Here is a 16386-nt window from a genome sequence, read left to right as displayed (position 1 = left end):
AAAAAAAATCTTATGGAGTACAATAGTACTTTGACATATACAGTACAAGTCAGTGAAGTACAATACAATGAGTCATATAATTGTTGAAGTAAGATAAAAACATTAGTAAGGTACAAATGTATTAAAACATTAGTAAGGTACAAATGTATAAAAACATTAGTAAGGTACATGTGTATTTAGATACAGAAAAAAGGACCTACTAGATAAGGCAGGACAATGTGAATTGGTGTTGATAATGGGTGACCTGAATGCTCATATTGGGGCAGACAGAACAGGATATGAGGACTGCCTGGGTCCAAATATATGTGTCAACAGAAATAAAGAAGGCCTAGACTTCTGTCTGGTAAATGGCTTGATAGTAGCCACCACAGTCACAAGATCACATATGAGAGTGGTTAATATATAGCTCAAGTACACTTCCTCTTAGTAAGATAAGGGCACTAGCGTAGACTCAGTGATTGCCAAATCATCTCCGCTGAGAGAATTGGCCCATAGCATATACTACTGTCTGCCACAATCAGCTGCAAGCAGTGGTCAGAGAAGGCTGTAAGGTCAGCAGACACCAGACTGAAGTTGATTGGATAGAAAGCACAACAATTCAAGGAAGTAATCGGTGCTCCAGCACCTCAAGATAAAAAGGAAATAGGTGAAGTTGGACAAGAATGTCTCTGTTTGAAAACAGCATGTGTGAGGACTATCGAACAGATACGCTGCCGAGTCAGGTATGGAAATAAGGTACAGAAGGAAAGCTGGTGGTGGAATGTAAACGTCCAAGAAGTCGTCAAAAGATAGGAGGAGTGCAGGGGAAAAGTGGCAGGTTGAAAAGGTGGACCAGGCTAGGAAGGAGTACTGGTTGGCTAACAAAGAGGCTAAGAAAGGCATTGCAGTAGCAAAAAGCAAGGCATTAGAGGAACTTGATCAGCTTCTGAAAAGTAAGTCAGTAGGTGGCACAAATAAACTATACTAGATTGTAAGGCAAAGACAGAAAGAAGATAGTCAGGCACCCTTTATAAGTGATGCCAACAACAACCTGGTCACCAGTCCACAGGACATCAAAGGCAGATGGAAGGAGCACTTCCAGCAGCTTCTGAATGAAGAAAACCCCACAGAAGCTGTACTGCCCCAGAAACAGCCCTTAGAAGAAGTAAGAACAGCACTAAGGAAAATGAAATTCAGGAAAGCAGCAGGCTCAGATGAGGCACAGCAGATATGATAAAGATGCTGGGTGAGATAGGGGAGAAATGGGTCCTGAGAGTAACTCATAGCAGTGTGGAGCGAAAGGTGTAAACCAGATACTGAACAATAACATACTAGAGCCAGTGTTCGAGAACAAAGTGGACATTCACAACTGTGGGCAGTACATAGGTGTCTCCTGTCACACTGCAAGAAAGTTCTGGAGAGGCTAACTGATAAATGAATATGCAGAGTAGAAAGTAAGATGGGAGAGGACAGTTTGGATTCAGATCACAATGCATTACAACTGACCCAATCTTTGCAGCGAGGCAGATGGTGGAGGTGAAATTAGAGATGAGGAAAGAGTTCAACTGAGCATTCCTAGCCTTGGAGAAAGCATATGACAAGGTACCGTAAAAGCTGATTTAGGCAGTCCTGTGGGGGTTCGAAGTCCCAGAAACATTGGTAGAATTAGTACAACCTATGTACAAGGACCCAATGAGTCAAGCAAGTACAGTGTTTGGTGTTACAGAGGGGTTCCCAATGGAAGTGGGTGTGCATCAGGGTTCAGCTCTGAACCTACTGCTGTTCATACTAGTGATGGACTACATTAGCAAACAGGTCAGAGAGGACAAATCAACAGAGTTGCTGTATGCAGACAATGTGCCATTAAAGGCAGATTATGAGCAAGATCTTCAGCAAAGGGTAGCGGAATGGAATGCAAATCTGAAGGCACATGGGATGAAACTGAGTACAGATGAGACAGTTGTAATGGCTGCAAATGGGGGAAATCAGAAGAAGCTGAGAATTGAGAAGAAAGGGAAAATAGTGCAGCAGGTGAACAGCTTCAAGTGTCTGGGAGGGTTGGTTGAGCAGAGGGGAGGTCTGTGGAACAGGTGAAGAAATGAGGACATTAGAGCAGAAGGTAAAGTAGCTCCAACAGCAGAAAAGTTCAAAGAGAATAAGATTACACTACTTCAGCACGTGTGCAGAAAAGCAGAGACAATCTGGTGAGGAAGATATGGGACCGACCTGAGGAAGGCAAAAGGAAACTAGGACATCCAGCAAAGAGGTGGATGGACTGTGTGCAAGAAGACCTGCAACAGTCAGGCATGAGTGTTGAAGAAGGTAAGAGAGTGACACTGAACAGAGGGAGATGATGACAGCTGACACAACACCCCAACCCCATGTAGAGGATAGGAAAACAAGGGGGCTGATGATGATGATGATAGGGTTTCCTTGAGAACTAATCTTCATTTTATGCCTGTAGTATCTTGAGTTTACTTTAAGCCAGCTCCCTGTCTTTTTTCCTGAACCCCAAAATGAAGGTGAAAGGATGATTCATAGCTTGGATATCCACAAACAATTCTGGTATTATTTTGACAAAACAAAGTCTTTGAGGTCTTCCTATCAGTTGTTCATTTAAGAAGGGACAACCTGTGTCAAAGCAAACTATTTCCAAATGATTGATTCATACTATTACCTTTGTTGTTCCCACTACATCAAAACTATTCCAGGCAGGGTCAAGCCACTTTCTACCAATGCCATGACTGTCTCTATAGCTTTTTGGAGGGTATTAGACTAGAAGTATTCTAGAAGCAGCAACTTGGTCCTCTGTACGTACTTTTGTAAAGCACTATAAGCTAGATTCCTTCTTCAGGTCTAGGTCAGGCTTTGCTAGGACCATTCCCAAGGGGCTCCTGGCCCCTTCCCCTTCTGTATCCTGGTTGTTTTAAGCTATGGTAATCTAACCGTGTATCTTAGGCTACTGCTGCAGTAACCAATATGAAGAACGGTAAGTAAACTCACCAAGACAGTAAATGTTCACATGATCACTGCTGCAGTAACCTATATGAAGAACGGTAAGTAAACTCACCAAGACAGTAGATGTTCAAATGATCACTGCTGCAGTAACCTATATGAAGAACGGTAAATAAACTCACCAAGACAGTAGATGTTCAAATGATCACTGCTGCAGTAACCTATATGAAGAACGGTAAGTAAACTCACCAAGACAGTAGATGTTCAAATGATCACTGCTGCAGTAACCAATATGAAGAACGGTAAGTAAACTCACCAAGACAGTAGATGTTCAAATGATCACTGCTGCAGTAACCAATATGAAGAACGGTAAGTAAACTCACCAAGACAGTAGATGTTCAAATGATCACTGCTGCAGTAACCAATATGAAGAACGGTAAGTAAACTCACCAAGACAGTAGATGTTCAAATGATCACTGCTGCAGTAACCTATATGAAGAACGGTAAGTAAACTCACCAAGACAGTAAATGTTCAAATGATCACTGCTGCAGTAACCAATATGAAGAACGGTAAGTAAACTCACCAAGACATTAGATGTTCAAATGATCACTGCTGCAGTAACCAATATGAAGAACGGTAAGTAAACTCACCAAGACAGTAGATGTTCAAATGATCACTGCTGCAGTAACCAATATGAAGAACGGTAAGTAAACTCACCAAGACAGTAGATGTTCAAATGATCACTGCTGCAGTAACTGCTCCCACCCTCTATCCCACTTATTTTTTTGGTATGTTTTTTATGCTGGGATGTGGACATTTATTTTTAGTTGTTCATAGCAATGCCCTCTCAGGGCACAGCCTTCCTCCCTCAGTTGGCATGAAAGCTCTGAAGGTCTTTGTGCCCAAACGTGTCTTTTTAGTCAGGTCATCTTGAGTTGATTAAGGGTTTGGGCTCATGGTAGGTACTTCTGAAGCTTTAGATGCTGGACAACTGTTCTATCCTTGGCAGAATATAGCCCATACAGCTAAGACTACTGCAGGAGTGGTCAATCAACATACCTCACAACTGTACACATTTTTGCAGAATGTCCTGATTTTTGCCTCATATTTTTGGTCCATTTTTCATAAAAGTTTGTTTTTTTGGCAAATTAGTGGTAAATCATTAAAGACTGAAGTTAGAAAATAATGACAGACATTTGAGTTTCAGACTTTATACCCTTCAGAAAATTCATGCTAATACACTACCTGTTATTCTATCAACTTTTTAAGTTTGTAAGAGCAATATTTAAACACTGTCCCTATTATTGGACCTTTGTCCCACTTTTATTTATGGCTTTGTCCAGGTTTCTTGTTCTGAGGTTGAGAGGCATGTTATTCAAACATCTTCTGTTATAGCAAGTTTGCCTACACAACTGTACTTTTTTGATCTGCAAGAGTGCTTTAAGGAAAAGATCCTTTGAGATGATGGGGGAAGTGACTGGGGTGTTTGGAATGGGGGATGACAGCTTTAGGAGGATAAATTGAAGGCAGAGTTGCTTGCTGATACGTTAGCAATGACTTTTGGATTTGAATAATCACCAGAGCAGTGATGTGACTTGTTCTGTAGTTTTTTTAAAGTATCTGAAGAGGGACTTTTAATTATCCCTACTTTCAGAAGTTAGTGTAATTTCATGGGATGCTTTGCTGGTTGTAAAAGATGCCTTCAGTGACTTGGTGAGTATTGTTTTTATATTCTGTTTTGTTGCAGGGTTCTGGTCTTACAAGGTAGTTTAAGCAGTTTCTTTTTTCTGTTGTATAGTTTACTTTTATCTACTGGCTACCTGGGTGGTTTGTTATTAAATTTACTGCTCTATTTGATTTTGTAAGAGACCGCCCTGCATTTATCTAAATGATTATATAAATCTGTGATATAGGTGGCTGCATATTCCTAGTCCACTTTGAGGTTTATATGGATGAATTTAGACATTTTCATTATACAGCCATATAAGGTTTGCTTTTTTGAAGTCTCTAAAGGATGGTGTTAGTTGGGGGGGGGGGGGGGCAAATGTTGTGAGGATAAAAGAGACCAGTTGGTGATTTGACTTAACTAGTGAAGAACCAGCCTGGGGCAGGGAGGATGCCAGAGCCAAGTTTGCAAGAATTAGGTCCAGATTGTTTTTGTTTCTGCCGTTAATGGGATTGTGGTCACTTTGATCCAAAGAGTCTTCATTCACCCAATCTAAGAAATGTTGCACATAGCGTACATTAGAAGTGCAGGTACTCAAGTCTGTGGAGGTATAGTTGAAGTCATCAAGGATTAAAGATCTGTTACTTACAGGGATAATTTCAAGGAATGTAAAGAAATTTTCAAGATCCAAGAGTGTGTGTGTGTGTGTGTGTGTGTGCGTGTGTGTGTGTGTGTGTGTGTGTGTGTGTGTGTGTGTGTGTGCATTCATGTGTGTGTGTGTGTGTGTATCTGTTTGTGTGTTTATCTGCGTGTGTGTATGTGTTTGTGCGTGCACGCGTGCGTGTCTGTGTGTGCTTGTATCTGTCTGTGCGCTTGCGTGCGCGCGTGTGTGTGTCTGTCTGTGTCAGTCTGTCTGTGTATCCGCGTGTGTGTGTGCATGTGTGTGTGTGTGCATGCGTGTCTGTGTGTGCATGCGTGTATGTGCACATGCACGTGTGTGCGCGCATGTTTGTGTGCATGCCTGTGTGTGTGTCTGTCTGTGTGTATCTGTGTGTGCATGCGTGTGTCTGTGTATGTGTATCTGCATGTCTGTATCTGTGTGTGTGTATGCATGTGTGCGCGTGTGTGTGTGTGTGTGTGTGTGTGTGTGTGTGTGTGTGTGTGTGTGTGTGTGTGTGTGTGTGTGTGTGTGTGTGTGTGTGTGTGTATGCACTAACACACCCACAGGAGCATCATGCTGTGATATACTGGCATCTTATCAGAATTAATGTCTCGGCTTTGTGCCTATGGACTGTCAGGATTGGCTCCAGCTCTGCAATTCCTCTAAATCAGATGAAACAGGATTAACCAGTTAATTGGAGAGCAAATGAATTTTAGTAAAAATTCTGTTTTTATATGACAATAATGAACACAAATCTGTGTGGTTCATCTTACAGCTATTGAAACAACAGCTTCTTGTTAAAACAGTCCATTTGTCAATGAAATTCTGCCCTTAAAAATCTGATGTTTTTCAAACTTGCACCCAATGTGTTGCAGTTTCTTGTATCCCTTAACAGAGATGATGCTTCCTGCTTTGTCTTAGCTGTAGTATGTCATCTAGTAAGTAGGGCTGTGGTGGCAAGTGTTTACCCTAATAGAAAACTGTAGTTGAATATGTGACGTCTCTGACATATAGGTTCATAGGTAGGTACTAGGCTATCGGACCAAGGGCCTAAGTAAGCCTAGCCAACAAAGTTCCCTGGCTTATGTCAACCCAAGAAAGTTAATTTCCTGTGCCCCTGTCGAGCAGAGTCACAGAAGTGATCCCCAGGGTGTATTTTCTATTTCCCATCCACTCATCAAAACTTTTCTTGAAGAGTGCTAATGAGGAGCTTTGCTTGACATAGATGGGTAGCTTGTTCCAGAGTATGGGAAGTCCCTGGGACAGGAATCTATCCCTCCAGCATGTCCTGTTTACTGTGGTGACAAGGTTTAAGTCCCTAGAACATGTAGCTCAGAGGGATTCGGATTTCTTTAGGTGTAGCATGTCCAGCAGCTCTGGGTTTGACATAGCTTTATATGTTAGGCAGAGATCACCTCGGTGTAGGCGATATGCTACAGAGTAAAGCTGGAGTTTTTTTAGACGGTCAGTGTAGGGCATCTGTTTGAGGCCAGTAATCCTCTTTGTGACGTACTTCTGTGGCCTTTCCAGCTGCTGTAGATGTCTTGTGAGGTACATTCCAAAAGGGGCGTTGTACTCTATAATCTATTGAGTGTCGAGTAGAGGGGAACAGTGACCTCTTTTTTCCTAGATGGGAACCTTTTTGTGATGAGGTGTGCAACCTAGAAGGATTTCCTGACAACTGTGGCAATGTGATTATCAAAGGAGAGACTGCTGTTCATTTGGGTCCCCATGTCTCATCACACATTTGGCGTTAAGTAGACTGCCACCTGTATGGTAATTCATGGGTACAGAGTTTTTACCAAAGGGGATAACAATGCACTTTTTGGTACTAAGCTTGAGGCCATGGCTCTGACACCAGGCATCTGTCTCATTGAGGCCCTTCTGTAGGATGTCCACATCATTTGGGGACTCGACTATAGCTCCTAGTTTGCAGTCATCTGCGAACTTCATTAGCCAGAGGCCTTCTGTGTTAGCCTGTACTTCAGAGAAGTAGATACCAAACAGGAGAGGTCCCAGGACTGAAGCCTGTGGTACTCCATTTGTCACTGGTTTGAAGTCAGATTTGGAGTCTGCAACTTTTACAGTGTGGGTTCTGTCAGTCAGCCAGTTGGCAACCCATCTTGTGACATAGGGATTTATACCTAGTTTAGTGAGTTTAGCTATAATTCCAGAATGGGGGATGGTGTCGAAAGCCTTGGCGAGGTCAGGATAGGCTGTGTGAACCACCTTACCCTCATCTGTGGCTTTGGTGACTGCCTCAAAGAAGTCGACCAGGTTCAGGAGGCATGATCTGCCTTTCGCAAACCCGAACTGGGTGGGATCCAGAGTTTGGAGGTTACCAGTGTCTTTGTTTATGAATTCCACGATGATACTTTCCATGGCCTTGCAGACCAGGCTCGTCATGCTAATAGGGTGATAGTTCCTAGGATCAGTGGTGGCTCCCCCTTTGTGGAGTGGGATAATGGTTGCTGTGCACCATTCAGTGGGCACAAAGCCTGACGTGAGGCTATGATTGAACATGGTGCTTAGGTGGGGAGTCAGTTTGCTCTGACGTTCGTGTAAAATGCAGCCTGAGATATTGTCCTGTCCCATGGATGCTTTGTTTTTGGCTTTAGAGAGTGCAGCTTTTACCTGCGTAGTTGTGATTACAGGGACTCTGCATTCTTCCTGTATAGATATGGGTCCTTTAGGGGGTGAGAGAGGGGTAAAGTTAGCACTGAACCTATCTGCCAGGATGTTGGCAATATCAGTTGGTTCTGTAATTCTTGTGCCATTGTGCTGTAACTCAGAGCAGATCGGGGTATATAATTTAGATTTGGACATAAATTCTCATAGGTTCATACTAAGCTAACTGCCCTTGAGAGCCATTGTAAGCCTAACCAATTGTCCCTTGTGAGAGTCAAACCCTGCACCTTGTGTTTGTAAGGCAAACAACTTAACCATTAGGCCACCCTCCCAACAAGCTCATTTATGTTTTTATTTTTATAGGAAAAACAGAAGCTCCTGTATTGTCAGCAAACAATGGACGTGGTTCCAAAAGCCAGTCAAGAAGCTGTGGAATTTCTGTCCTCTGTAGGTTAGTAAATTATTTACATTTTTAAACAGATTAATGTTTCAGATATATTTGCATCAGTTTTGTGGTGGTGATGGTAGGCGAGTCACTTCAGTTTAACCTGTTTTTCTAAACTCTTTGGTACAATAGTTATTGCTGCAAAACATGGGAATATAGACTGTGAAACCACTGATTTGGCAGTAGGAAATCTAAGTTAAGATTGTTTTTAAATGTTTGTTAAAGTATGCTGGAATTTGTTGTTTGTTATGTTTGGAAAAACTGTTCAGAGGTTTCACATCTTTGGTTACTTTTGTTCACCAGCTCATTGCGTTCTAAGTTATGCACTTAGCTATGTTTACCTGTAAACAGCAGTGCAGTTTTCTTTCTTTGTGATGTAGTCATGAGGTTTAAACTGCTCATCTGTGAAGTTAATTCAACTGTCCTTTTCCACTGTGGTTCAGAAACGGATGCTGCTGTGTGGAAAGGCAGCACTATAATGCAAACATTGGCATTACTCTGTGACATTGTTCAATTCTCTAAGGGTTCACTTCTCAGCTGTGATGCTTTCTGCTTGGAATATGTGCCCTTGTGGTTTATACTGCAAGTTTTAGTCTCCTCTGAGAGACTGGAATGGCAATTTACAAAGGACAATGGGAAGATATCACTGTGGCTCCAAAGTATGCAAAAAAAGTCCAGAAGGTTTAGGATTTTTTGAAGAGTTTGCATAGGAATTTTATACTCCAAGCAGAAGTTTTCCTCCAGCAGATAGCAAATTTTGGAGGTGTGATTGGGAAGAGAAAGGTTACTCGAAATATATATTTTTGCAAATGTAACAGCTTGGCTAATTTAAAAAATTCCCTGCAGAGCACTCTGTCAAAAATGTCAGGGGAGCAAATGGCTGTAATTAAGGAAATGATTCCTTTGAACTGAGACACAGGATCTGAATTGCCTATGCATAGTAAGGCCTTGTTAAGTTTAATGCTGTTGGCTGCCAAAAAATCAATTTCCAGAAAATGGAAATAAAAATTTGAAACCAGCTGTAACTGAAATGCTGAAAATTGTAAAGGAGATGAAAGAACTACAAGGTGGGATCTTTAGTAAATGGAAGGAGCAATTTACATAGAAACAGAGACATGGCTAAGGATGGACGGCGCAGTGGTGTAGCGGTAGCGTTGTCTCCTCACAGCAAGAGGTTTTCCGGTTCGATTCTCGGCTAGGGTGACGTCTGTGTGGAGTGTGCATGTCCTCCCTATGTTCGTGTGGGTTTCCGCTGGGTGCTCCGGTTTCCTTCCACGTTACAAAGACATGCATCTGGAGCATTTCTCCCCGGGCCTCCGCTGAAAATTGGCTCGTTCCAAGTCAGACTTTCCCAGTTACCAAATGTAAAATAAAATAAATAAAAAAAAATAAAAAAAATAAATTCTGAAATAAAAAGATGCTGAAATATTACCTCCGGTTATAATATATTTAATATTATTAAGCTCAATAGAACACAGAAAAAAAGCTATAATCTTCCAAAATATGGTCACAGTAACTCCCTATACAGGCACATTCCCAAATTCTGGACAAGCAGAAATCCTAATGTCATTCCTAAAACTTAACAAAGCCAGGAGCATATGCATTGCTGTGCTATATACCCCCCCCCCCAAAGGTAGAACATTCTAGTACTGGAAAACATACTGTCCTGGAGAGAAGGTACAATCACAAGTGAAATTATCCTCCTGGCTGATGTAAAAACATTGACTGGCAGTCTTAATCTGCAAATTCAGCAATCAACAGCATGAACCCCTTTGGACTGAATCAACTTATTTTTTTAAACAAGAAATATCTTTATTAAATTATCATGCATGACATAGGGAGTCTTACATTTATATAAATGAAAATAAACCATGGTGACACAATCTCAGTTGCAGACATTATACATTGCAAACTGTGCCCACATAACTGTAGCTGCAAACATTATACATCACTTTTAATATATCCAGTCATTGTCAGTCAACCATTACATAGCTCATTCAAATCCTGCCTTCTTTTAAACCTTGTTCCTCCTCTGTGTGAATTGATCCCACATTTCCGCCTATGTAATTTGCTCCTGCCTTTCTCTAATGATCCCAATTCTAGTTGTTTTATCTCTGTTACTATCTTCACTACTTCTAGTAAAGTTGGTTTAGACTTGATTTCCGTTTTCTAGTAGTTGCTTTTTTGGCAGCCATCATAGTTAGACTCAGCAAAGACTTACTATGTCTAGGCAATTCCGATTCTGTGTCACAGCTCAAAAAATCATTTCCCTAGTTACTCCAATTTGCTCACCCAGCATCTCTGACAAGAGCAGTCTATGGAGAATCTTTTAAGTCTGCTAACTCATTACACTCCCAGGAAATATGTTCCCAGTTACGTCTTTCTTCCCCAGCACAGCTCCAACATTTGATGTCTACCTGAGAAAAAATTCTTTGGAGTCTACTTATAAAAATACATATATAAACACTGAAGCAAAGATCCTAAATCTCCTAGATTTTGTTACATATTTGAGAGACATACATATATCACCCCATTGTTTCTTTGTGAATTGCTTATTTAATTTCTCTTCCTAATCTTATATAACCTCCTCTGATTGATTCTTATAGTTATGCTACAGTATTTTATATGCTGTACTAATTATTCCTTTCTTAATGGCAACCTCTGTTCTAGATTCTACTAAAAGCGTTACCAGTGCTGGTCTTTCATTTAGGACCCCCTGTTTGTTTCTTTTTGCCTGTACTCTGATATCAATCCTTGATGGGGAAGGCAGTCTCTAACCTGCAGTCCAAATAAGTTCTTGGCATCTCCCCATTCTATTACTTTTCCTTCTCTAGTTATTTGCTCCCAACACCCTGGTTCCTTTGCCAGTTTTCTCCAAAATATTCCAGCCCCCTGTTGCCTGTTGTTTGTACCCCTAATTGCAGTTTTCCCAATTGGTAGCATTTCCTTTTTCTACATTCCTGTATTGGCTTAATTCTTAGGATCTGTCTGCCACTTTATGAGTATAATATTCTGTATGATTGTTGTTATCCTCCTTAAAGGTCTGTATCCAAACTCCCGGTATCTCCTTGTTTCTTCAGCTTCCTCCCATTTCATCATTATCTCTTTCCACTTGTAATTATAGTTTTCTGCTTGTGCTGTGTATAGGAACCTTAACTGTGTTGTTCTGAAATACCCCTTCAACTGGAGTAATCCCAATCCGCCCTGTTCTATTGGAAGAATCATCGTATCCCACTTGACTCTTGCCATCTTCCCCTCCCAGATAAAATCTTTCAGCTCTAAATATATTTTAACTGCTTGTATCTTACTATTGATATTCATATAACAGAGCTTCCATTTTCTCAGTTTTTGTATTATCTTTTGTTTGGTCTCTACCCACATATCCTTAGCTACCACACTGGTATCATAGGTTCATAGATTATTACTAGGCTAACTGCCCTTGTGGGTCATTTTAAGCCCAGCCTACTACCCCATGTGAGAATCAAACCCTGCACCTTGTGTTTGAAAGGTAAACACCTTAACCATTATGCCAACCTCCCACCTCATTTTTAATTCATACTCCTAAATACTTCATTTTATCATGTCCCCATAAATATAGATATTGCTGAACCAATTCATATGTGTGTACATAATTTACTGCTATTGCTTTTATTTTAGCTTCATTAATTTTGCATCCTGAAAAGGTTTGAAATTGTCTCAATATATTCCACAGCACTGTAATGTTCCCTTCTCCTTTTTCAGGTATAAAATAATGTTGTCTGCAAATAGATTCAGCTTTTCTTGACTACCATAACAATTATATCCTTGAATTTCTGAGTCCCTTATTTTCTTTGCCAGTGGTTCTAAATATAACACAAATAACAAAGGAGAGAGAGAACACCCCTGCCTGGTTCCTGTTCTCAAGCAAAGATTATCAGAGGGTACCCCACCCACTTTCTCCTGCAATCCCTCGTATATCCTTCTAATCAACCTTATAATTTTATCAGGGAATGGAAATGCTCTCATTGCTCTGCTCATAAAATCCCAGCTTACATTGTCAAATGCTTTCTTTGCATTAAAAACCACCACCAACAATGGTGTTTTCTTACATTCTGCTTCCCTCTGAATCATCACTGTTCTGTTAATGTTGTTAAATGTTTGTCTCCACTCCATAAAACCACTTTAGTCCATATCTATCAATTTTGGCATCACTTTTGTTATTCTTTTAGCCATTATAGACATAAACACTTTATAATCATGATGTAGTATTGGAATGGGCCTTGTATGAAGCTGGATCTGCTGGATTTTTACCCTCTAAGTATTACAGCTACCAATGCTTTCTTCCAGGATGCTGCTACTTCTCCTCCTCTTAAAATACTGTTAAACAAAACCTTCCAGACGTTTATCAAGTTTTTTCCCTCCTAGCTTCCAAACTTCTACAGGAATACTATTGATTCCTGGGGACTTTCCTGTAGATTGGTTATACATCACCATTTTTATCTCATCTCCTCCTATCCTAACTGTGAAGTCCAATAAATATTCCACTGACCTGCCACCAAGTAATATGATGCCTGGACAATACCCCACCAGACTGTCAACAATGATGTGACGTCTCCTGCTATCCTGGTTCAGTAACTAAGGCGCTTCAATCCACACTACTGACTCCAGTGTGAGACTGTCACTTAAACACGAGTAATATTCTGCAATTTTTCTCTAAGAGCACAACTGGCACACACTGTACAGCCTGAGACTGGACTGTATTCTTCTGTCCACCCCAAATGAAACTCCTTATTACACTTCAGAGCAATGTGTCCCAGTTTAAGACCTCTGATACACTCACACTAAAATAAATTAAATCTCACACATCCAAACACTTCTGGGGAAGCCTGCCACAGATTTCCATCTGTGTCCCTTCCCCAAAATAATACAGTAATGCTTCCACCAATCAGAGTGTCTTAATGCCCTTTTACAGGGATATCCAATTATGAAAATTAATTAAAACAAATAGTAGCAAATGACCTAAGCAGTCAGGCTTTCTGAGTGGCCTGGGAAGTTATCAAGGCAAGTATAAGCACTCTAAAATCACTAAAGAAACACTGATTGACCAACCACAACATAAGTTAATAAAAATATTTAATATTGAACAAAATGATTAAACATATAAAACAGTAATTTCCAATAAAAAAACAGAACTCGATCACTAGGAAAATGAAATCAATACTGTAGGATAGAAATACAACATTCAGGAAAACTCTAACTAATGTAACTAATTGGTTATAATTTTTCTGTCTGACAAAAGAACACTGTCCCTGATCTAAACTAAATTCTTACAACAGAGCAAAGGCAGGCTTACAGTTCTTGATGAGTCATTTTGGGTATCCACTGCACAGTACATCTGTGAACAACTCACAACTGGCTGTTAACTGACAACTGTAACTGTAACTGACAACTGACTTCAGTTGTCTTCAGCATGCTCTTTTATAGACTAACCTAAGACTGTCACAACTGTTCCAGTTCTAATTTTCATTTCATATTTTTGAAAATCAACCAGCAGCTGTTTAGTAAAGTTCCTTCCTATCTTTCAGCTTCTGACAGTAACACATAGCAACTGTCAACATTCCGATGACATCTTCTGCAGATCAGCTGAATCTGAGACAGTTTACATTTAGAATCTTTCTTCACAGTGATGCACTGTTAAAAATGTAAAAGGAGACTGTTCAAATCTTTAGAACATTCTGTACAAACAGATTATAAATCAACATGTAAGAACTTATTTACAATATCATAGCTGGCATATAAGACATAGGTTAAACTGAAATTATGTACAAAAACTGCAGCCAGACATGCTAGCACGTATGACAGTGTCTGATTTTTTCACATTCCTCCCCCCATGACTCAAGCATAGTTTTCAGGTGATCCTTGAAAAACAATGCTTGAGAAAAATGGTTCTGTTTGGGAATATCAACCCACTCCTCTCCTGGAAACTCTGTTTGCATTGGCATTATTAACCCCACATTAGTGTTCTTCTCCTTCTGAGGAAACTTGGCTGAGCACAGTCCCACCCCAAAATCTGAAGCACCCACTTGCACAACAAACTCTTCACTATAATCTGGGCTGGTCAACACAGGAGGTCTTTCCAAATCTCCTCAAGTTTTTGGAATGCCTGTTCACAATCTGTGGTCAGCACTACCTTATCTGGTTTATACAATCTGTGGTCAACACTACCTTATCTGGTATATTTTTCCAAGTTGGGTCAGTAAGGGGTGCAGCCACTGCACGAGAAGTGGGCACATATTTTCCACAGTACCTTGCTGTCCTTAGAAATGCTCTCACTTGCTTTTTAGTAACAAAAACTGGTCATGCTTGAATAGCTTCCACTTTGACAGGTTCTAGCCTAATCTTACCACTCTCCACTCTGTGTCCTAAGTAAGTGACCTCTGCTATATCCATTTGACACTTAATGGGTTTAATGGTTAACTTTGCCCTTTTAAACTATTTAACTTACACTCCGTTCTCTCTTGCACATAGACTTGTTCAACAACCTGAAAAAAACCTGCCCTTCATAATATACTTTTACCTTACACTAACACCTGTACTCTTCGATCCTCTAACAGATCTTTACTACAAGTCTCCAAATCCAGTAAAAAACCAGGGGGCTCTCTTCTTTCTAACCACATCTCCAGATTATGAAATTCCACCCCCAGAGCATATTAATTATTACTGACCTAAAACCCTTCAAAAACCAACTAAGAGTGTTCCTAATGAGCAACTATCTCTGCCCATTTACAAGACCTGGCTAATCTCTTCATTCCTCTATTTAGCTCTCTACTTGCTCTATAATCTACCCACTTTCTTCCTCTCTTCCTCTTCTCCTCTCTATCCAGATGTTTCCTTATTCTCACTCACTTATAGCTTACTTTATCCCTGTCCTCTCTCTCTCTCTCCTTTCCTTCTTTCTGCCTAACAATTTTCCCTTACCTAATCTCTCCACCTATCTCCATTCTTCCTTTTCCACTTTTCCTGTCTATTCACTTCTTCCTCTTCTAGAATCTACCACCCTCCTTTCTTGATTTCTTTCTAGTGTTTTTCCTTATATATTTTCTCTAAATATAGTTTATTTCTTTAAATATATCTAATTCTTTACTGTCTTTAGTAAAGCACCTGTGATGTTTGTAATTCTCATTATGTTTATATTTTCCTATGATGTAAGCGTTCTTAGGATGTTCATAATTTCTGTTTTGTCTTTCTCTAAATATTGCAAAAAATTTTCTGTGCAGCTTTTCTCCCTGGGGCTCAGCTGAAAATGGGCTCATCACCCAATTGAACTATCCTGGTAAACAAATATTAAATAAATAAATAAATAATAAACTGGTCTGCAATTGCCCATAGCATAGTCTTTAATGTAGAGTTTAGTCTGGGGATGGTCTTTAAATGTGTCATCCCACAATGCTTCCACAAACAATTCTGTAGGTCTGACATGACGTCAGCACCTTGGTCAGTCAGTATCTCCCTTGAAAAACATACCCTGCTGAAAATTTCTAGCAAAGCACTTGACACCTTTTCTACATCAGTATCACCTGCAAAAGGAATATTAGCTAAAAGTGGCAGATGGCAAAGCTGTAGGCTCTACCAATTGCCGTACTACGTCACCTTCCAGCCCTCCCTTAGGAGTCCACTTTCTATACACCAACCTTCCTTCTCTGCCTCAGTATCTCCAGCAAATGAATATTAGGGACTATAACTAGAAGTGACAGATGGTAGGCTCTAGGCTGTACCAACTGCCATACTACCTCACCTTCCAGCCCTCCCTTAGGAGTCCACTTTCTATACACCAACCTTTCTTCTCTGCCTCAGTATCTCCAACAAATGAATATTAGGGACTATAACTAGAAGTGACAGATGGTAGGCTCTAGGCTGTACCAACTGCCATACTACCTCACCCTCCAGCCCTCTGTTAGGAGCCCACTCTGTATACAACAAACCTTTGTTCCTGTATACAGACTCCCCTCTTCTTGAGCCTCAGGTACTTCCTTAGCCATTTCCCTCAAGCTTTGCAATGTAGGGTCCGTAAG

At 40.4% G+C, this 16386-nt stretch overlaps 1 protein-coding gene across 1 annotated transcript in view; it reads left to right on the top strand.

Annotated features, from left to right (window-relative positions):
* LOC122804745 (ciliogenesis associated TTC17 interacting protein) overlaps positions 1–16386 on the top strand; it is a 2188718-nt gene that overhangs the window by 138016 nt on the left and 2034316 nt on the right. The window contains exon 2 of the mRNA XM_044074809.1: positions 8254–8341. Within this exon, the coding sequence (XP_043930744.1) occupies positions 8287–8341 (55 nt within the window). The 5' untranslated portion in view covers positions 8254–8286. The remainder of the gene's footprint in view (positions 1–8253; positions 8342–16386) is intronic.

Source organism: Protopterus annectens, chromosome 6.part0 (genome assembly GCF_019279795.1).
Source record: "Protopterus annectens isolate FY-2018-M chromosome 6.part0, PAN1.0, whole genome shotgun sequence".
Classification (NCBI taxonomy): domain Eukaryota; kingdom Metazoa; phylum Chordata; order Ceratodontiformes; family Protopteridae; genus Protopterus; species Protopterus annectens.
Note: the sequence above shows the minus strand (reverse complement) of the source record. Positions and strands in the feature narration are given on the sequence as shown.